At 43.0% G+C, this 23,912-nt stretch overlaps 1 protein-coding gene across 2 annotated transcripts in view; it reads right to left on the bottom strand.

Moving 5' to 3' along the window:
* Window positions 1-23,382, bottom strand: part of EXOC3 (exocyst complex component 3) — a 344,012-nt gene extending 320,630 nt beyond the window's left edge. The window contains exons 1-3 of one of the 2 annotated variants that reach the window (XM_077491872.1): window positions 23,279-23,382; window positions 14,192-14,252; window positions 5,875-6,024 (exon numbers count right to left, since the gene is read on the bottom strand). In XM_077491872.1, the coding sequence (XP_077347998.1) occupies window positions 5,875-6,024; window positions 14,192-14,209 (168 nt within the window). In that variant the 5' untranslated portion in view covers window positions 14,210-14,252; window positions 23,279-23,382. The remainder of the gene's footprint in view (window positions 1-5,874; window positions 6,025-14,191; window positions 14,253-23,278) is intronic. The other variant, XM_077491873.1, reaches the window with a different exon arrangement.
* Window positions 23,383-23,912: the final 530 nt, after the last annotated feature.

Raw genomic sequence — 23,912 nt, 5'->3', positions numbered from 1 at the left:
CCTAACAGCCCTATCGAACAAACTGGCAGAAAATTCAGGCATCAATAATCCATTCACAGACTTGCGTTGGTTCGGGAAATGGACTGGACTTATCACTTCAGGTTTGTTCTCTATTGCTGTGGCTTTAGCCATCTTGGCGACTTGTGGATGCTGCTGCATTCCCTGTATTTGAGGACTTTCACAAAAATTGACAAACTGCAGTCACAAGAACAATGTATCAAGCCCTTCCTGCCTCTGCAGGAGACCTGTGTGGACATACCATCCTAAAGTGCATAAAACACAGGGGCTACCATCAAAAGGTGTTGAAATAAAATATCCACACAAGGAGGAGGGGATTTTGGAAAAGTTTTAATGTTTATTGTGTGACTATTTTGTCTACAATAGAGACTGATTTTTAAAATGGCTTTTAAGGACACGTTGCTTTAACTTGTTTTGTGTCTATTATTTCAACTGCCTAAGGCCAGAAAACCACAAGCTTTGCTATAAAAGGGAGTAGATTGTAAAAATACACTGCGATTGGTAAAAAAAAAAAGCTGTTATGCATCATGAGCCACCAGTGAACTTTTAGCCAATAAGATTCTGTCAATGAAAATTCTATAGAACAATATTATTATTATTATACACGATTTATATAGCGCCGACAGTTTACGCAGCGCTTTATAACATTGGGGTAGACAGTACAAAACAATACAATTCAAGACAAGGGGAATCAGAGGGCCCTGCTCGTTAGAGCTTACAATCTAGGAGGGAGGGTCCAGTTATACAAAAGGATAATAGCTGTGGGGGATGAGCTAATGGAGACAATAGTGCAGTTGTTAGATGGAGGCAGGATAGGCTTCTCTGAAGAGGAAAGTTTTCAGGGATCGCCTAAAAGTGGATACATTTGGAGACAGTCTGACAGATTGGGGTAGCGAGTTCCAGAGGATGGGTGAGGCTTGGGAGAAGTCCTGTAGGGGGATATGGGAGGAGATGATGAGGGAGCTAGAGAGCAGGAGGTCTTGGGAGGAACGAAGTGGGCGATTAGGTTGGTATTTTGAGACTAGGCTAGTGATGTAGCTGGGGGCAGAGTTGTGGATGGCCTTGTAAGTAAGTGTTAGTATTTTGAATTTAATTCGTTGGGCAAGTGGCAGCCAATGGAGGGATTGGCAGAGAGGGGTAGCAGACAGTGCGGTTTGTAAGGTGTATGAGTCTGGCAGCAGCATTCATGATGGACTGAAGGGGGGATAGTCTATTTAACCACTTGCTTACTGGGCACTTAAACACCCCTCCTGCCCAGACCAATTTTCAGCTTTCAGCGCTGATGCACTTTGAATGACAATTGTGCGGGCATACAACACTGTACCCAAATGAAATTTTTATCATTTTTTTCCCACAAAGAGCTTTCTTTTGGTGGTATTTAATTACAGCTGGGAATTTTATTTTTTGCTAAACAAACAAAAAAAGATGCAAAAAAATAAATAAAAATAAATCATGTTTAATAGTTTGTTATAAAATTTTGCAAACAGGTAATTTTTCTCCTTCATTGAAGTGCGCTGATGAGGCGGCACTGATAGGCTGCACTGGTGGGCACTGATAGGCTGCACTGGTGGGCACTGATAGGCATAGTTAAGGCGGCACCGATGGGCACAGATAAGGCGGCACCAATGGGCAAAGATGGGCACGGATGGGTGGCACGGATGGGTACCACTGATAAATGGGACTGATGGGCACTGATAGGTGGCACTGATAGGTGGCAGTGCTGGGCACTGGTAGATGACACTGATGGGCACGGATATGTGGCACTGGGGTGCAGCACCTTTGTTGAGGCAGATTGTGGGCACTGCTGGGTGGCACTGTGGGCACTGCTGGGTGGCACTGGCAGGGGGCAGGTGGGCACTGGCAGGGCTGGCCGTGATCGGGACTTATGTCCCGATTACGGCCGCCGGTGATCGGCTCTTTTTTTTCTCCTCGCGCTGACAGCGCGAGGAGGAATAATAGCCGATTACCGGCTCCGTTGTATCACATGATCAGCTGTCATTGGCTGACAGCTGATCATGTGATAAGGGGTCGGGATCGACCCCTTGCTCGGATCGGTGATCAGGCGAGTCTCATAGACTCGCCGATCACAGGGGGCGAGCAGGCCGCTCGTGCACGGGACGACGTCAATAGACGTAGTCCCGGCAAAGGAGGTCTGCGATGTAGCCGTCATTCGGCTATAGCGCGGGTCTCAAGTAGTTAAAGGTGAACCAATGAGGAGGGAGTTGCAGTAGTCAAGGCGAGAGATAACCAGGGAGTGAATCAGGAGCTTTGTGGTTTTATTGGTTAGAAAGGGACGTAGTTTAGAGATGTTGCGCAGGTTGAGGCAGCAAGGTTTGGAAAGTGATTGGATGTGGGGCTGAAAGGAGAGTTCAGAGTCCAGGATAACACCTAGCACCCTGACATGTGGGGATGGGTGGATGGTTGTGCCATTACTCTTGACAGAGAAGTCAGGGGAAGAGGAGCGTGGGGGAGGAAATATTATAAGTTCGGTTTTGGACAAGTTGAGTTTAAGGAAGTGTTGTGACATCCATACAGATATGTCTGTTAGCAAGTTGTGATCTTTATATTATGATTTTAGATTATGATCTTAGAACCAGTACCCTCCCAAGGTAAGGTCCAAAGACCCCTCTATCAATACCTGGAGGGCCATTTTTAGATTGTAAGCTCTAATGAGCAGGTCCCTCTGACTCCTCTTGTACCAAATTGTAATGTAGCTGTAATGTCTGCCCTCATGTTGTAAAGCGCTGTGCAAACTGTTGGCGCTATATAAAACCTTAACAATGATAATTACTGACATTTATAGGGAAAGTTGATCCGGGGAAAATCCGATTGCCTCTCGGGGGATCAGGAAGGAATTTTTCCCCTGCTTTAGCAAATTGGATCATGCTCTGCTGGGGGTTTTTGCCTTCCTCTGGATCAACTGTGGGTATAGAATTGGGTATATGGGCTGGTATGAGAGATATAGATGTATATATATATATATCTTTTTTATTTATTTTTGTGGTTGAACTGGATGGACTTGTGTCTTTTTTCAACCTGACTAACTATGTAACTAAGTAATAATAAATAAAAGAAAAAAAAAAAAATAGTAGTTCAGCCCGGGGGTCAATTCCACGTGTCTGGTACCTGCAAGAAACTAAGTGTCAGGAACCATAAATCAGACAAATGCAGTAAAAATTAAAAAATGAATTTTTTTTTAAAATTAAAAAAAAAAAAAAAAAAAAACACCACGCTTTAATAAAATGATAGAGCGGGTAGTTGGAACAAGCCAGTGAAACAGGAATCCAGAGAAGTGTAGTAGAGGCAGCAAACAGGATCAGGAACCAGAAGGGACGTCAGCGAGGAAAAAGTCTTTAACAGGAAAACACAGCATAGAGTATCAGAATATGCTGACCAGGCAAAGGCACAGGAGATCTGATCCAGGCAGTTTAAATCGCCAGCAGGGCTAGCTGATGAGCAGAAAATGAAGACCAGGTGATTCACTGTGGAATGAAGAGTACTGGCAATTAACCGACAGCTGAGCGCAGAGCTCTGGGAAGGGCTGAGCTCAGCCCTGAAACTAAGCCAGGGGGACCACATTTTTTCAAAGTGCGATTGCTCGTCCTGCAAGATGCTCACAATCATTTCATTCAGCATGATCCAGGTAAGTTTGCGTTTCATCAAAGAAAGCTCTATAACCGGACTTTTCCATGCCGATGAGACAGCGATTTTAGCCGCTAAAAACAAAGTAAATGAATGTCTGTCTTGGGACAAATGTCTGTCTTGGGACATTCTCAACTGGCTTATTCAACAGAGCTATGCTCGCGTCCTTGGTAATATTTACCATAGTTACCGAGTATTAAAAGAACAAAGGATCATCCAAAAGCAGCAAACTTTAGGACAAGTCCACCATATGTGTAAAGTAGTGCCCATCTGGCCACAGCCTGTGAAGCAGGATGCCGAGGCAACTGGGTACATTTGTGATAGGCGCTTTGGCACCAAATAACATCTGGCCTGAACTTTGCATCCTGCTTCAGAGCAGTGTTCAGTACAACTTTGTAAATTCGGGTACTCCAGAAACACCAGTCCTCTGCCTTGAAAGGCGTACCCAAATCTCTCTCCCATGCCACCTGGCAAGAAAGTTTATCAGATGGAGTGATTAAAAAAAAACCTGTGTTACCACCCTTTTTCCCCATGAAGTTTGTGAAATACAAAAGTTAAAAGTGGAACGCCAGGAATCACAGCGACAAAATGTGATGGTCTACAAGAGATCAAGTAAAACAAGGTGTATGCCACCTTGTGGATTTATCACTTTTTACCATTTACATTTTTACTAAGCGCTAGGAATACAGCAATCTTTAAAATTACGATAGGATAGGCAAAATGCCCTCTGCTACACAGCAACCATTCTGCCTGCCACTCCACGTTTCGTTCACTTAAAGTGGATGTTAACCCTCACATATACCCAGTGAAGTAAACAGCCTCAGAGGATACAAAATCCCCCAACATAGGTTTTACATGCATATCTGCAGTCTTCAATGTTATATATTCTTTAGAAAGTTCCGATCGTCTTAAGAGATTTTCCTCTTCCTGGTTAGCAATGCAGTGAAGCTTGGGCATACAGTCAAGACAGCTGATTGGAGGAACGACACACACCTCCCTCTCCTTATAGGTAGAGACTTTCAGATCTGTTCATTGAATTGTTCAGCACACTGCTAATTTATAGCATCCTCCCCAACACAAAAGTCGGGTTGCATTTATTTCCTGTGTCAGAGAGCTTGTCAGAAGTTCTCATGCTGATAGCAGATGAACAGCCAGGAGACAGCTATGGGACATAGTGCTTTGAAGAGAGAGAAGAAAACACTGCAGACATACGTGCCCAGCTTAAATTTCATGAATCAGGTTTACATCCACTTTAAGAATACTTTGTATTTTGTGAATGCCTTCACATTATACAAAGCCTTCTGTTGCTGGGCAAGAGGAGAAGAGGGACAGGCAGAGTGACTGCAAACGACCCTGCAGCTGTTGTATCAGATTCAAAAAGGTCCAGTGTTGGAAATATTGAGATAGCTATGCTCCCGGGAGTTCAATAAAAATGCAAATAGTAAATAAAACATACACAAGATGACATAACTTGTTGGACCTAAACCCTTATAAGCCAGAAGGTTTTTCAAGTCCTGCAAATCCTGGAGTTGGAACATTTTATACTTTACCATTACATGGGAATAAAAAAACAAGTCAAACTTTTTACTAAATTTCAATATACCGTATATACTAAAGTATAAGCCAACTTTTTCAGCACTTTTATGCTGAAAACGGACCCCCCCCCCCCCCCCCTCGGCTTATACTCAAGTGAGGGGTTTCCGCTGTGTCATGCAATCTTAACTGTTCGGGGGTCGTCCACTGTAACAAAGCCCCGCCTCCTACTCATCCATTATAGACAAAACACTGATATAATGCTGGGAAACTGAATCAGTGTTCCGTCTATTATGGACGAGTAAGAGGCGGGGCTTTGTTACAGTGGATGGCCGCCGAACTAAGACTGCAGTTGCACGACACAGCGGGAGACACCCGCTGTTTGTAATCAGAGGTACAGGTACTGCAGATGGGCATTGCTTACCATTAGCTGCTGCATTTCCCACCCTAGGCTTATACTCGAGTTAATACGTTTTCAGTTTTTTGTGGGAAAATTAGGTGCCTCGGCTTATATTTGGGTCAGCTTATACTCGAGTATATATAGTAAGACCTGCATTCCCTTGATTGATTTTATTGCCCCACATTCAATCCCAATCTTAAACTACATGTTCTTTATACGCTGCTTAACACTATACCAAATATTCAAAATGTGAACTTGTAGACAATGCCAGAAATTCTTACTTTTAGCCTGGCCTCCACAGATGCTTTCTTTCGAGCCTCTCTCCTTCGATATTGTTCTACTTTATCCAGTTGATCGGGCCTCTGCAGCATTCCTGCGACACGCTGAACTGCAGTGGCCATCGCCTCCTTGTCTGGCTCCTCCATTCTTGCCTGTAACAAAATTGTATCAAGAGAATCCGTAACTTTGCCCTATGAGGAAAAAGCCAATTTTTTTTTTTTTTTTTTTTTTTTTTAAAGCTGGCAGAAGTACATAGTCAAAAATGATTTGTAGCCATTTGCAGAACAAAAATAAGTTAGTGCTATCGAAGTGAGCTCAATCTGGCTGCTGCAGAGTTTGCAACATATCTTAATAATAACTAGGCAGCAGTCTCCTGATATTGTCAATGTCAGGGGCTGATTCACTTCGTTCCAGCTGCAGTACAAGTATCACAGGTCACACCTGCTCAATTCATAAAAGCCTTGCATTCTTTTCCTGTTATTATGAGGGGAAATAGGTTTATCCATAGTGGAGAAAAACGTTCCACAGCAATCAGCTTACTGCAGCTGGAACTACATGGATCCATCCTCCATGTTCACTGCCTAACAGGAGACTGCTGCATTAGTAAAAGTAAGGCATGTAACAAATGCTGCAGCCGTCAGGTATGGGGCACACATCGTTAGAGTACAAAGGCCACAAACTGATCAAAGTTTGGCTCATCACAGCTAGACCAACCAAATTTTGATCACTGTATGGCCAGCTTAAAAACAGAAAATTGTATCCTACTTAATGCAATTTTCTTTTCCTGGTGCCTATCTATGGCAGCATATGTATGATAGTAGCCCCCACCTACTTCCGCCCCCAGGACCAGTGCATAGCTATAAAAAAAAAAAAAAAAAAAGTTAACACCCACACAACAGTCTATTCCCTGTACATTGCTAGGAACAAACTGGGTGGGTTCGCTATGCTGCTATGGATAGTCACCAGGAAAATAAAATTACAGTAAAGGTCCTTTCACACGGGGCGGATCAGTTCTGATCCGCCCCGTGGATGTCCGTTTGCTCAGCGGGGATCACTCCGCCGATCCCCGCTGAGCAGGGAGATGACAGGTCTGTCTCCGCACACTGTGCAGGGACGGACCTGTCACAGCGCCGCTCTCCCCTATGGGAGATCGGATGACGACGGACCGCAGTGCCCGTCGTCATCCGATCCGATCCGCAGACGGATGGAAAAATAGCTTTTTCCTCCGTCACACTTTTTCGGATCGGAGCGGGTCGGATGTCAGCGGACATGTCACCGCTGACATCCGACGCTCCATAGAGCTCTATGGAGCACCCGTTCAGGTCCGCCTGAAAAACTGACAGGCGGGCCTGAACGGGACGTTAGTGTGAAAGGGGCCTAAGTGGGATAAATTTTTCTGTTTTCCTTGTGGCTCCATGGCAGCATACGTATGATAGATCAATAACTAGCTAATCAGGGTGGGAAGCTTCAGAAAATTAGATCATAAGTAAGCAAGCAAGCGAGCTACTGGCTGCCTGCCAAACATAGGTGTAGTGAAGACTACCAAGCCCATCCGTAGTGCTGAAAGAATGTGCCATAATTGAACTGGATTGGCTCCCCTGCCTGTCATGGGGGTTGACATCTCACTATGGGATAGGCAAGCAAATGCCCACAGGCTCTTGATGCCATGACAACAGCAAGGCTGTGAACTTCTGCAGCTTGGAGAGCTTCCAATATTTTTTATACGAAAAGCTGGCTTTAGATAACGGTGAAGGTCTGCCTGGTAGGAAACAAATTGAGCACCATCAGCACAAACATTCAAATCCCTAGGACAGTCCCCCGGAGTGCACCGCCTTCTCAAGGGGACACACCCAGAAAGCATGCCCCAAAAATTACACCGCAGACATAAAGAGGACAACAGACAGCACCCATGTGCTCCTGCAACAAGTGCGTTTATCCAGCCACAATCACCCCAAGCCCCTGGTAGAACACAGGGAAAGGGAGGATAGAAGCTTAGGTGGCAGCCTTGCCAATCTTTTAAACCGTAGTCTGTAGCCAAAAGCTAGATTAATGTGCATCTTCTCAGTATAGGATGGAACCTGAACCCTAGACCATGGAGTCGGTTGATGGTCTGCTGAGTCGACTTGACATGGAGTGAGAAATCAAAGCATCAGTACAGGATCTATCTTGAAATACAAAAGAGGACAGTAAAAGGCTGAGAGATGAAACTTTCCATCCCAACCACATCCAACCAAGAGATGGAAACTTCCTTTGAGTGAACTGAATGCAGATCAAGGAATTGAATAAGGGTCTATCTGTTTGAGGAGACAGATAGAAACTAACTGTGGCAAAATGGAGAACTGTTTCTAATAACCTTGTCTTGTTAAACCTGTGAAAGGTTCCATGCCAGACACCAGCCTTTAACAGTCACCTCCCCAAGTGAAGGAGTAAACTACTTAAGATCCCACAAAATCAGCAATATTAAGAGCCAAATGCTAAACTAGGCCCAGCTGCAGAAGAGGACTAGTCCAGCAAATCAACTTTCTTGGGACCAGATGATACTGATCCAGTAGACCCCTCAGAACAACTGCTCAGCACCTCTTTTAGGTTGGAGAACCACATCTGCCTGGATCAGCCTGGAACACTTTCTATTCCGAACATGCGAGACAAATAAGGTAAGGAAGTACTGAAAAAAATTATAATAATAAATAAATATTATATATAATAATAATAATAATAATAATATTATATCACAGGAGCCTCCTACCAGAGGACCACTGCACCCAAGCCAAAACTGACTAGCCTTTCATTTGACCTCAGGAGTCCCGTAGTCAACCTCTTAAGTTGCCTACCTGGGACACAGCCCCAGGAATAACTCCAGGGCTAGAAATCAATCTCATAGGTTTAGAAACGGCTGTCAAATGCAGTCTGCCTGGCAAGGAGTATACTAATCGAACCTTTTTGCTGGTTCCTCCCTCCCCTCTCTGTACTGATCTGTACAGTGGAGGGGAGAGATCGGCGTCAGCAGCACTGTGGGCTGCATCTGTAGTGCCCACAGCGCTGCTCTGTGACAGCCATTCCTCCATACCCAGCCAATACTCTGCCGATACCCGGCCAATACTCTGCAACACTCTGCGATACCCAGCCATGCTCTGCAATACTCAGCCAATATTACAGTGGGGGAGATTGTGGATATTACAGTGGGGGAGATGACGAGGATATTAAAGTGGGGACTATATGGTGGTGGAATTTTCACAGGTTTTTGCTAATTATTATTTGCTGATCCGAAAAATTATCCGATCCGTGACTCCGGTCTCGAGGAACGATCCGATCCGTGAGTTTTTTGATTCGTTGCACCCCTAGTAAGCACTGTCCTGAGCTGTGAGTAGGGCCATCCAGACATTCCCAGCGACGATTGATGGAGATGGAGATATGCTATACAAATTACTGGAATATCCAACAACATAATTGTCAGGTTGCTTCATAGAACCTGCACCAATAATACTCCATTGAAGGATCTCTCTATGAAAATATATTTCAAGAACGCATTAAGGCTAGTACTAGGTAAAGCATCCTAATACATGAGGTGCTGACCAATAGACAAGGAGCAGGATCCCAGAATGGCAGTGCATAGGTCCAAAAGCAAGGCACAGAAATTGCTTAAGGGATGGCAACATTAATTATCCCTGATTGCTGGCAAGCCAGAAAGTGTCCCAGGCGAAGGGAGGCAATGCAAATTATGTATTTTTCTATGGAAAACTTCCATCTGAAACCAGTCCCTTAAGGTAACCTTTCCACTATTGCGACCCCGAGTGCAGCCCCAAGCCAACTTTACAGTCTCTGGATCAAAGTGACATCAAAATTGTGCAGGAACCTTTTCAAAGTCGCTGCAACCCTAAATCACATAAATTGGAATGGGTGCCATTGAAATTAATGGGCTGTGACTTGTCATGTGACTTTATGTGTCCAAAGTCACATGACAAGTTACACCAGTGGAAATGGAGCCTAAAGCTTTTAGATATTGCCACTATGGGCTTTTGGATAGTTAACCGTTTGCCACCACAAATGGGGCAGAAATGCCTAGACCCAGAAAACCTTCAGAGGATATGCAGAGAGCACACGTGGAGAAAAGATGCTCATTGGAAGAAGTGGGGGGGGAAGTAGATTTGGCGCTATACATTAAAGGAACCTATGATTCTATACTTAAAGTGAAACACCAGTAAAATCCCATATGAAAGTGAATAAAGCTATATAAAATGCAAACCCTATGTGAAAGCTGCTAAATTCAGCAGGTGCCAAATCTGTACGTGACGGGTTAATAGGGTAATGGTGGAAAAACTTAAGTAAAAAAAAAAAAAAAAAAAACCTTTTTTAATTATATATATATATATATATATATATATATATATATATATATATATATATATATATATATATATATATATATATATATATATATATATCTTTGGAGTGTGGGAGGAAACCCGCACAGGGAGAATATGCAAACTCCAGGCAGGTAGTGTCGTGGTTGGGATGCGAACCAGAGACCCATCTTACTGCTAGGTGAGAGTGCTAACCACTAAACCACTGTGCTGCCCTTTGCATGTGCAGAAAGGAAAGGCTGTTTGGATCATGAGCCAGACCAACATAATAAAGATAGATGGATTGGAGCTGAAGGGAAGTAAAATACCTAGTGGTCAACACTCAGGGGATGGGAGATGTTTTTATAAGAAAAATACAGTTGTACCACTGAAGAATGTTTTCTAGGCTTTTTTTGTGAAATGAAGATTGCTGGTTAGGCCTCATAGGATATGTTAACAAATTTTGCAACACGTTACAATGTTCCACCATATTTAGGGTGGAACATGTTCCAGCAGCTGCGCTGTGGATCAGTGACAGCAGGCAGGCATCTTTTCAAGTCGCCCGCTGTTACTGTTTGAAAATAACATGGCCGTGGGGGGTTCCGTCCAGCCAGTCACAGTCCTCTGTGGGAAACTACAAATCCCAATAGCCTTTGCGGCTGTCCTTGGGGTAGATACATTTTATATTCTCTCACTTAGACTGGATTTGTATGAGGTGTTTTCCATTAAGATAAATAAATATGTATGAAAACGCAGGTCAACCCAATTCAGATAACCTGTACATGCATGTCAATATGCATAAGGATGCATGTTGATGTGCAATGCAAAGTGAATTGGCATCTGCGTTTAAAAATATTTTGATGCATTTTCATTGATTTCAATTGACGTCAGACAAATAAATCCAGCCTGTAAAGCCCCACACTAGGTTACCCATGATGTGGGGGTTTATCCAACAGTGCATGCATTAAACCACCAAATGCTCATGGAATTAAACAAATACCCTTTCCCTATTCTTTGCTCAAACCGGCTTCTTACTCTCTGTGCGACCAATCACCCAAAGATTCTTCAGGGTGACTATGAGGGCCCACCCACATTCCACAGCATTATGGAAAACAATAGAGGGGATTGTTCTTACCGCTCTCTCTGCCCTACTGTAATGTGAACAGAGCACACAAAAAGCTATTGTTTTCTATAAGTCCCCGCACTTTTCAACTGCAGAAAAACACACACGTCTCCACACAAAATGAACAAGCCCTTATTCTTTTCCTACCACTTCAAAACCCAAAGATTTGGCTGCTGAATGGCCAGATCACTTAGCGATTCGGCACTGCGCCGCTTTAAGTGACAAGTGCGATGTTGTACCCAAACAAAATTGATGTCTTTTTCCCCACAAATAGAGCTTTCTCTTGGTGGTATTTGATTGCCTCTGTGTTTTTTATTTTTTGCACTATAAACAAGAAAAAGCCACAATTTTGAAAAAGAAAAAAAAATACAATATTTTGTACTTTTTGCTATAATAAAGATCCACTTTATTTTTTTTTTAAAGAAAATTATTTCTCAGTTTAGGCCGACATGTATTCTTCTACATATTTTTGATAAAAAACACAATAAGCGTATATTGATTAACTTTTGCGCAAAATAGGGGATACATTTATACTTTTTTACTAGTGATTTTTTTTTTTTTTTTTTTTTACTAGTAATGGTGGCGATCTGCGATTTTTATCATGACTGCGACATTATGGCAGGCACATCCGACAAGTTTGACACATTTTTGGGTCCATTGGCATTTATACAGCGATCTATGCTATAAAAATGCATTGACTACTGTAATAATGTCACTGAAAGTGAAGGGGTTAATACTAGGGGGTGATCAAGGGGTTAACTCTGTTCCCTGGTAGGCGATTTTAACTGAAGGGGGAGGAGACCGACTAGACGCATGGGTCTTCAAACTATGGCCCTCCAGTTGTTCCGGAACTACAATTCCCATCATGCCTAGTCATGTCTGTGAATGTCAGTTTTACAATGCCTCATGGGATGTGTTGTTTCGCAGCAGCTGGAGGGCCATAGTTTGGGGATCCCTGGACTAGAAGAAGTGACGGATCGTGGTTCCTAGCTATTAGGGACACATGATCTGCCACTGCTCTCAGAACAGAACATGGATATGTGTGTTTACACACACTTCTGTGTTCTGTCCCTCGTGCTCGCGATCGCTCATGGCCAGCAGTCCTCCTGACCACGAGCATTGGCATTCCCGCTGTACAGCCTGCTATCCCGATCCCGCAAGCCGGTGTATAGCTATGATGGTTCGCGCAGACCAGCCGCAGTAAGACAGCGGCTGGTGAGCAAGCGGTTAAAGCAGTATTAAACCCAAAAGCAAACATATATTACAGCTTACCAATTCTTAGATGGGATGGCTGCATTAGTTTCCCTTTTTTATGCTTTATTCTATTTTTATCTGGTGATCCAGCCAGTAAGGCTGTTTTTTCAAAAGAAAAAGCTCTATTCCAGCTTTATCAGTTGAAAGGGATGAGGCAAACCATTTAACACTGGAAGAGATGCCAACAATGATCATCTTTTATTCGTGCAAAACCTTTATACCAAAAAGGAAAAAACTGTTTGCTGTAACTGATTATAAAGTGTGAGCTGGAGTTTGGATTCAGTTTGTTAGTATACCTAAATCTGCAAATACATTTAACATTTTCCTCCCCCTCAGACTGACAATGCTGCTGTCCACAGGTGCCCGCTTTGCTTTTTCATTCAGAGTTGTTTCTCACTAAAACAGGTAGTGTATTGCTAGTCAGATAATCAGGTGAAAACAGAGGGAAAGACACCTCAAAAAAGAAAACAAATGTAGGCACCGCATCTGATGTTTGGTAAGCTGCAATATATTATAGTTTTGGTTTTAATATCGCTTTATAGGGTTGTCCCAATACCACTTTAAGACCGAGTACAAATATTTTTTTTAAAGTACTTGCCTTTATCGATTACCGATACAATTTTTTACTGTCATCATGTCAGTTTGATGGGGATTGATAGAAGGCACCGACATGTGGCTGGCACTGATAGGCACTGACAGGTGGCTGGGACTGAAATGCAGCAATAAATTACATGAGGAAAGGATTTTGAAATGCTATGCCCATCTTGGTACACCCTGCACGCGGCCACAGTAAGCAACAGCAGACATCTTGTTACACCCAGCCCGAACTATATGGTCTGGGTGTTTATCAGATGTCCGCTGCTGGCTTAATGCAGCCAAGCGCATGGTGTACAAAGATGGGCATTGGGATGTGCAAGCTGACGGCGACCTATTTGACAGCTCTGGTCACCGATCCCAATGAGGCTGCACCCTGCAAGCTTACCTAGCTAGTTCCATTGCAGGTGAGGACGTGCTCTACGCTCACTCCGCCCGCCCACTCACGCCACCGGCCAGGCATAGGAAGCATTTTGTGCGAGTACAAGTACTCGTGCAAATACTCAGAATCAGTCCTGATACTAGTATCGGGACAACCCTACCACTTTAACAGCAGCCTTAAAGGAGTAAAGGCAGAAGGTTTTTTTTTTATCTTTATGCATTAAGGTAAAGAGCCTTCTATGTGCAGCTGCCCCCCCCCCCCCCCAACACTTACCTAAGGTCCCTTTGTCCACGAATGTCTCGGCCTTCCAAGATTCTCCTTCCTGATTGGCTGAGACACAGCAGCAATGCCATTGGCACCTGATGAAGTCAGCTAGCCAATTAGGGGAAAGAGGGGGCAGGGTGGTCTGTGCCTGAATGGACACAGGGAGCTGTAACTCAGATCGGGTGCCCCCATAGCAAGCTGCTTACTGTGGGGGCATTGAACAGGAGGGAGGGGCCAGGATCACAGGAGAGTGACCCGCGAAAAGGAGGATCTGGGCCGCATTGTGCAAATTCACTGCAAAAGAGCAGGCAAGTAGAATTTTTTTTTTTTCTATAAAAATAACAAACAACAGTTAGACTTACCAGTAACAGTATTTCCATTAATCTTCCAGGACAGCTACTTGAGAGATGATGGCTCGGCTCTCTACAGGAAACACAAATAAAACAATTTAAAAGGTTCCTCCCTCTGCTCTGACCCTCAGTTGTTTGAAGATCAAGTAAACCACTACCAAAAGTGTACCAGGCAGAGGAAATAACAGAATCTCACTAAAAATCACCACCAGGTAAAACAAGGAGACCAGTGAAGAATAGAGTGAGAATATAGATACTCTCCTGGAATATTCACGGAAATACCATTAATACTGGCAAGTTTAACGGGGGTTTTCCCCCCTCATCTTCCAGGACAGCTACTTGAGAGGATAAGCAAGATTCTATACCTTAGAGAGGGACAACAGCCTGAAGTAAGGAGAGGTCCTGGCTGGAAAGCATCTGGACATGAGAGGAGGACCAGACAACAGCTTTAGATATTTCTTCCCATGATGCGGCCAAAGATCCAGTTGAATGAGCACTAAATCTAGTGTCACCCGACGCTCTGTAAGCTTCACAAATTGCTTCCCTAATGCATCTGGAGATGGAACCCTTGGATGCTTTGGTCCCCTTTTTGGGGCCACTAAACACTAAGAGCTGGGAGGACTTTCTAAACTCCCTAGACCTTTCTAGATAATGTACAAGACCTCTTTTTACGTCCAAAAAAACTAAAACGTTTCCTTCCGGGGGAGGAACAAAAACTACCTCCTGGATCTGTAAAGGCTGGAAGAGACTTTGCGTACGTACAAGGGATCAGGCCTAATCACCACTCTGTCCTCTAAAACCCTCAAGAAAGGGGCCTTACAGGAAAGGTTGCATTCACACCTGAGCGTAGCGTTTTCAAGCAGAAAATCACGTGAATTTACAGCGATTTGCCACGATTTTGTGTAGAGGTCGACCGATATATCGGCCGATATTTGCCGTTTTTTAATTAATCGGCATCGGCCGATTGTGATGATAAAAAGCCGATTTAGAACTACAGCGGGACTTTGAAATGACTTCTGTATAGAAGTCAGTGTAAGTTGCCTGAGTCGTCATGGAAACGTCTTTCCTCCTCTCTGGGCAGACTGCCAAGAAAAGAACAGAAAGATACAATGTTTACACTTGAATGAATGAAGTCATCTCTGTGTGTAGAAGTTCTCAGTTTAACCATTTAAAGACTAAATCTTTTCTGACACTTGTTGCTTACAAGTAAAAATCCTGTATTTTCTGCCAGAAAATCACTTAGACCCCCCAAAAATTATATATATTTTTTTAGCAGAGATCCTAGGGAATAAAATAGCGGTTGTTGCAATATTTTATGTCACACGGCATTTGCACAGAGGTCTTTCAAATGCATTTTTTTGGGAAAAAAATACACTATTTAAAAATAAAATAAAAACAGTAAAGTTACCCCTTTTTTTTGTTTTTCGTCCAAAAGTTTTGACTACCTGTTTTTATTTAATACATAGGTTTTTTTTTTTATCTAAATCATACATACAAGTAAACTGATTGGAGGTTTGTTTTGTTTAATAAATGTTTAAAATGTAAGAAATTTTCTGTATCACTTATGAAGGCTGCTTTCACACTGGAGCGTTGATGGTAAAACGCAAGTTTTAGCGGCTCTTTACCATCATTTTAGCGGTGCTATTTGGCTGCTAGTGGGGCACATATAACCCAGCTAGCGGCCAAGGAAGAGGTTAAATGCGCCCATGAAGCACTGCTGCCAAATCGCATTGCATGCGCTTCGGCAGTGGTGCCCATTCATATCAATGGGCAGGAGTGGTGGAGGAGCGGTATACACCACTCCAAACGTGCTGCTTGCAGGACTTTTTTTTTTTAAGATCCTGCCAGCGCATCGCCTCAGTGTGAAAGCACTCTGTCTTTCACACAGACTGCAGGGGAGCCATTTTACAGGCGCTATTTTTAGCCCAAAAGCGCTTGAAAAACGCCCCAGTGGGAAAGGTGTGTTAGATCAAGGGGGATTAAAAAAAAATAATAATAAATAAAAAAGGAAAAAAATTAATAAATAAAATCGGCCTAACATATCGGCCCAAAAAAAAAAAAAATCGGCATAATATATCGGCTATCGGCCGCCATGATTTCTAAATATCGGCATCGGCCAGAGAAAAACCCATATCGGTCGACCTCTAATTTTGTGCAGGGCAAAAGGTCACCAATGTTAAAAGAAAAACGCCCAAATGCTCAATTCGAGCAACAAAAAAAAAGGGTCCAGAACTTGTTTGAGCTTCAGGCGTTTGGCTTCAGGCGACATGGAGTGGAGATGTGAACCATCTCCATTGAGAATAATCGATTTTTTCCCTCTAGCGTTTTGTAGCTTCAGGCTTCAAGCTACAAAACGCTCAGGTGTGAATGGGGTCTAAATCTGAAAATTCTTCTCCTTGACGTTATGGCCAACAGAAAGGTAATCTTTAAAGTAATCAATTTCAGAGAGGCCTCATCTAATGGCTAAGAGGGAACTTTAGTCAGCATTCAAAACCAATGACAGATCCTGTAAGGTGCACCCCTCTGGTTCTGCTCGAGCTGGACTCTAGTGGTCACTGGAAAGCCCCCTCAACCGGTTGGGTAGTCAAGACACCATGCACATGTATGGCTTATCATGAATACAACTCTTTATTTCCTGCATACAGAATATATACACTTAGACATCACACAAGGCACAAGGGGGCACAAGGCCCCTTGGACAACCAATCATATACATCCACATCTATGTTAGTCATAGACTAAGCAAAATTTTTAGGGGATTTCTGATTACAGAAAAGTCAATTTTAATATATATATATATATATATATATATATATATATATATATATATATATATATATATATATATATATATATATATATATATATATATATACACACACATATACACACACACACACACACACACACCCCAATTAATTAATTGGCTTAATGGCTACAGGGCGGTTGTTTAACTCTGAGAGGCCTCCCAGAATGGCGCGCACTCGAGAGCATCCGTGACCTGACGGATCACGGTAAACGGCCGCTCATTGTGGCCATTTACCACGTGATCGCTCCGTCAAACCGGTAAACAAACCGGCGTCATGTTATGACGCCGGTTCATCTCTCCCCTCTCTGTACCGATTGGTACAGCAGAGGGGGAAGAGATAGGTGTCAGCAGCGCTGTGGGCTGGATCTGCAGTGCCCACATCGCTGTTCACCGAAATGTAACCCCTCAATTCCCTGCCAATACTCTGCAATACCCTGCCAATTCTCTGCAATTTTTTTTTTTTTTATTTCAGGCTTCCCAGCCCAGAGGTGAGATTCTTACTGACCCCATATCATCTCACTGTAAAGAGGACCTTTCATGCCTATTCCTATTACAAGGGATGTTTACATTCCTTGTAATAGGAATAAAAGTGATCAAAAAATTTATTTTTGGGGAAAAAAATGTCAAACTAAAATAAAAATAAAGTAAAATGAACAATAAAAAAGAAAAACATTTTTTTAAAGTGCCCCTGTCCCCATGTGCTCGCATGCAGAAGCGAACGCATACCTAAGTCCCGCCCACATATGAAAACTGTGTTCAAACCACACGTGAGGTATCGCTGCAAACGTTATAGCAGGAGCAATAATTTTGGCCCTAGAACTCCTCTAACTCAAAACATGTAACCAGTAAAAAAAATGTAAAGAGGTCGCCTATGGGGATTTTTAAGTAGCGACGTTTGGCGCCATTCCACGAGCCTGTGCAATTTTGAAGGATGACATGTTAGGTATCCATTTACTCAGCGTAACTTCATCTTTCACATTATGCAAAAACGTTGGGCTAACTTTACTGTTTTGGTTTTTTTTTTAAGCACAAAACTGTTTTTTTTTTATATCTTTTTTTTTAAACGCGTTCGAAAAATTGCTGCGCAAATACCGTGCGTGATAAAAAGTTGAAACGACCACCATTGTATTCTCTAGGGTTTGCTAAAAAAAAAACATATATAATGTTTTGGGGTTCTATGTAACTTTCTAGCAAATAAATGATGATTTTGTCAGAATTGGCCTGGGTGCTCCAGAAAGCCTGATGGTGCTCCCTACATGTTGGTCTTCTCTATGTGGCCAGGCTGTGTAAAAGTCTCACACATGTGGTATCACCGTACTCGGAAGTAATAGCAGAATGTGTTTTGGGGTGTAATTTGTGGTATGCATATGCTGTGTGTGAGAAATAACCTGATAATATGACAATTTTGTAAAAAAAAAAAAAAAACCTTGATTTTGCAAAGAATTGTATGAAAAAATGACAACTTCAAAAATCTCACCAAGCCTCTTACTAAATACCTTAGAATGTCTTTCCAAAAAGGGGTAATTTGGGGGGTATTTGTACTTTTCTGGCATGTTAGGGTCTCAATAAATGAGATAGACTACCAGTCCTTCGGATGTGATAAACTTTCAGATATTGGCACCATAGCTTGTGGACTCTAACTTTCAAAAAAAACAAATAATATCCACCAATTTGTACTTATTTTTACCAAACATGTGTAGTAGTATAAATTTTGGCCAAAATTTATGAAGAAAAATTACTAATCTGCTAAATTGTATAACAGAAAAATTCATTATTTATTTTTTTTTTTTTAAACAGAATTTTCGGTCTCTTTTCTTTTATAGCACAAAAAATAAAATAAAAAAAACAGCGGTGATTAAATACCACCAAAGGAAAGCTCTATTTGTGTGAAAAAAAGGACAAAAATTTCATATGGGTACAGTGTTGCATGACTGAGTAATGGTCATTCAAAATGTGAGAGCACCGAAAGCTGAAAATTGGTCTGGTTATTAAGGGTGTTTAAGTGCCCAGTGGTCAAGTGGTTAAAGGGTGACTCTTCCCATCCTTACAGATCCCAGGGAGGAATCTGTTGAACAACCCTGGGTGTACGTCTAGCTCTGGCTGAAAGAAACCTCTTGAACAAAGGATCCTCAGCTAGTCCTCTCTCTGTAAACTGAGACATTGCATGCTAAGGGTGCTGACAAAGTCCTTTCTTTACTCCCTTCTGTAAAAAAATCCAGTATATAGAAAGTAGAAAAAGAACCAACTCCTGCTTTATTCTGCCAGGAAACAAAAATTTTCCCATAGATCTCCCTCGTGACTAATTTACAACTGCCTAGGACAGTCTTAATAACCTCCTCTGAACACCCCCTTAGCTGTAGGATACGCCGCTCAGCTTCCAGGCCATTAAATGGAAGGTCTGAGGGTTTGGATGAAGCACTGGCCCTTGATGGAGAAGATCTCTCTGGTCCGGCTGGGGCCAGGAGGGCTCTACTGAAAGTGCTTTCAGAGAGGAAAACCAACTCCTCCTGGGCCACCAAGGGGCAATGAGGATAATTTCTGCTTGATTCTGAACAATCTTCCGAATCACCAGAGGCATGGGAAAGACGGTGCATCTGTCCCTAAGGACTCCACCTCCCTTTCCAGAGAGAAGACAGACAGTTTCTTGTTGAGCTTGGATGCAAAAAGATCCACTCTGGCAACACTCCACCTAAACATAATCTGCCCAGGTCAGAATCTGCTGGCTCAATAATAGAAGAGTGCCCAAGCAAGTGCCTCCCTGCTTGTTTAGGTATGCCATGGTTGTGGCATTGTCTGGGAAAAAAAAAACAGGTCTTTTGAGTGAACCAGCTCCTCCAGAGAAACTAAAGCCTTCCCCACTGCTAATAGTTCTCTGAAATTTGATGAACGGCATGCCTCCTCTGGCAACCAGGCTCCCTGAGCCTGCCAGATGCCTGAGTGTGCTCCCCAGCCCCACAGGACTGGCATTCTCTAGTCATTTTCATTGGGGCATACTGTGCCCAGTCCTTCCCTCCTTGCAGATGTTCCTGTTGTTCCCACCAGGACAGATTGAGAAAATCTTCTCTTGAAAGCTGCATGAGCTGATTCAAATAACTTTTTCTGTGATCCCAATGACACAGAAGGAAAGCCTGCATGGGAAGGAAATAAATTGAGACCATGGCACTCCTGAAATGGCTGCAGTCATTAAGCCCAATAACTGCATAATCTAATGACGGGAGGCCTGCGGGAGCAACCTGAAGTTCTGCACAGAGAGAAGAATCTTCAAAATCTTTTCACCCTGGAAGAAAAATCTTTTGGGCAACTGTGTATTAGGTAACCCAATAAGGGAACTAGGCAAGACTTTTGTCGATTGACCTTCCACCCCAGTTTCTGAAAGGTCTGCAAGATCAACTGCAGATCCTGAAATAGGCTCTCTCTCAGGCAAAGACCAAAAAAATCATCCAGGTATGGAACAATTGAAAGCTTTTGCATTTGAAAATAGGCCATGAGCTTCGTGAAAATCCTCGGTGCAGTCGAGAGACCAAAGGGAAGGGCTCTGAACTGACAATGTTTTGAACCATTCTCCATGACGACTGCAAATCTGAGGAATCTGATGCTTCTGGAAGATTGGTACATGAAGGTATGTGTCCTGAAGATCCAGGGTTAACATGAACACTCCTGGTAACAAAAGATTCCTGACAGAATAAATGTTTTCCATCCAGAATCATCTGTAGACTAGGAATCTATTCAGGCAGCTTAAATTGAGGACCATCCAAAATCCACCAGAAGCCTTTCACAAGAAATACGCGAGAATAAAATCCTTGAAATTTTTCATCTTCTGGGAGATAACCCCTTCCGTTTCCCATATCGAAATCAGATCCAGCATGGCCTGCCATCTCTCTTGGTCCCTCGGCAGAGGATAAAAGAATTGCTGGTAATTTCCACCCATTCTTTGGTGAAATGGGACAACCTCCCTACCCCCACTCTGGCATCACTGAGAATTTTTGTTAGGGGCTGAAGGAGCCTTGTCTTTGTTAAATAACCACTTTTTCTTCGCCTATTGTCCTTAAAATTAACTTTGTTCTGAAAGCCACAAAAAGGCCTTATATTCTGTGGCTTATTCTTTCGAAAAGATGGAAATAATTTACTCTTCTCAGAGGAATGAGCTAGGATTTTCTCTAAGAAAGAACTGAATAAAAGCTTGCCCTCAAAGGGTATGCCATAATGTTTATTCTTTGAGGTAAGATCACCCTCCCAAGATTTCAACCAGATGGCTCATCTAGTTGAATTAATGAGAGCTGATGTCCTGGCCACAGTTCTCACAGAATCTGCTGACAAATCAGCCAAAAATGCCACCAATTTGGCAATAAGTGGGAGAGATTCCCTGACTTCCTCCGTGAGGGTGTCAGAGGAGAGAAGGTCATCCAGACGTTGAACTCACACATCCAAATTTCTAGCAACACAAGTGATGCTATAGCTGGCCCTAAAGAAAAGGCAGGGGCATCACAGACCTTACGTAATAAAGAATCAGCCTTCCTATCCATCCGATCCTTGAGGACTCCAGAATCCTCAAATGAGAGATCTGACCTTTTAGATACTTGTGACATAAGAGCATCTAAGCTAGGTCCTTTGAAAAACACCTCCTCAAAATCAGACTGAAAGGGAAATCTCTTAAATCCTCTAGTCTGGAACAACCTTTTTTTCAGGTTCTTTCCATTCAGAAAGGACCATGTCCTTGAGATGCTTACTCAGATATCTCCACATATCCAGGCAAATGCCAGTTATGTGCAATGGAAGTTGCCGCTAAGACAACAAAAGGCAAATAATCCAACCCATATCAACACAGGGTGCCTTTTTTTAGTCTACTGAAGTAGAGCAATACACAGACATGGTCACAACCCGTCTGGGTATCACAAAACAGACAAAAAAAAAAAAAAAAAAAAAAAAAGGGGGGGGGGGGCTGCCAACCACAGTTACCAGATCTACAAAAAAAAAAAAAAACATTAAAAAAAGGTGTGTATTCCTGAAGGGTCTGGAAACACAAAACAACTGAGGGTTAAAAGGAGAAGGAAGGGCCTTTTAAATTGTGTCCAATTTGTGTTTCTTGTAGAGGGCAGAGCCAATCAACTCTCAAGTAGTTGTCCTGGAAGATGAGGGGAGGAAAGAGACTTTACAATCACTTTAAGTTGGGCTTTAGCGAGACAGAAACTTATTTTTTTCACATTGAGATCAATGGAAACAAATAACGCGTATCAATAAGCATGCCAGGACTATTGAATGCATTTTATATTGAACATGAAAAAGCTGATGGTGCCTATTGATATACACTGATGTTCCTGCACGTGTGTGTGACAAAGTTCCAATGGATTCACACATTTTTTTATCAGGCAGAAATCATAGATGTCAATCCAGTCCAAGGGCCACTGTTGACAGACTTTTCTTCAAATCAGACTCCGCAAGACTTTGGTCTCATTCACATATAGAGGAAAGAATCTGTGCCCATGTGATGGACGTGTATTCCCTACAGCAGTGATAGCGAACCTTGGCACCCCAGGCGTTTTGGAACTACATTTCCTATGATGCTCCAGTACACTGCAGAGTGCCAGAGCATCATGGGAAATGTAGTTCCAAAACATCTGGGGTGCCAAAGTTCACCATCACCGCCCTACAGGTTGCAAAGGAAGTCCCATTGCCATCAAATGGGACACAGGGGCTACACAGACACAACCATTGTGACATGTCTTTGGGGGGAGGGCTTTTGGGGCTGTGCAGCCACTGTGTTCCAATTGATGAATATAGGACCGCCTACAAGGGGATGCACAGACCACCACCTGTTCATGCCCGTGGGGTATACACATCCACACAAGGTGATTGAGAATGTCAGGTTGAAGCAGGTCCAATAAACTCATCTCAAACTGATATCTAACTCCGAAAGAGGCGTGCCACTTACTTGTTGGCATAGTGCACCTCACTCATGTGCTTTTTATATCCATTCCTAATACACATACAACAGAACACACAGGTGTAAATGTGACCTAAATGGAGCAGATGTAATTGCACCCACATTAATATGGCGCATACACCAAGTAAAGGGAATGCATAGGTCAATGCACAGCATACACCACTACCAGCTAAATCAGAAGGCAAGTCCAAATCCCAGCTGGGCCTATTCATGTACCACAAGAACCAACAATCCCAACACACTCTGTGTGCCTTATTAATCACCGGGATCCAGTATATCCCGACAGCAAACCATCCAACACGGACTGCCTTCTACCTATAAATAAACGATATAATAACAGCTCACATACCACTTCAGCAGAAACCGGAAGATTATATGGTAACTCAGCAATACACTTCCTTAATGTCTGCCCCGCCCCAACTCCAGATTGACCAATCACAGCAGACGTTTAAAAGTCACACATGCGAGTCTTCTGTGGGTCGCTCTCTGATTTGTGGTAGAGGAAATTCTGAGCAATGAGCCATGTAGGCGAAACACTAGTGATGGACGCTGGGAGCCTGTGTTCTGTAATACTATCCAACCTATCAAAAACTCCAATCGCTTGTGCTGCGCATGTGCGAGAGCTGACACTAGAAGGGCTTTCTTCTGCAAGTCGGATTGCGACGTAAAGCCATCAGCTACACCAACTCCGCTTGCCGCCGCAAAGCGCCTGCGCGGTCTTCGTGTAACAAACGAAAACAATTCCATAAAATTATCCAATTGTTATGGCAGCGGTACTAACATCCCCTGTCACATCTTCCGACCGTCTCACATACATAAATCAAAGGAGATACACGGACAGTTAAAGCGGAGGTCCACCCTAAAGTGGACCTCCGCTCATTGGAACCCTCCCCCCCTCCGGCGCCACAATTGGCACCTTTCAGGGGGGAGGGGGGTGCAGATACCTGTACAGTACAGGTATTCTGCACCCACTTCCGGATTAC

Source organism: Lithobates pipiens, unplaced genomic scaffold (genome assembly GCF_037356315.1).
Source record: "Lithobates pipiens isolate NorthernLeopardFrog02 unplaced genomic scaffold, aLitPip1_a1.2 Scaffold_19, whole genome shotgun sequence".
In the NCBI taxonomy this organism is placed as follows: Eukaryota; Metazoa; Chordata; class Amphibia; order Anura; family Ranidae; genus Lithobates; species Lithobates pipiens.
This window is presented reverse-complemented; position numbering and strand designations above follow the sequence as displayed.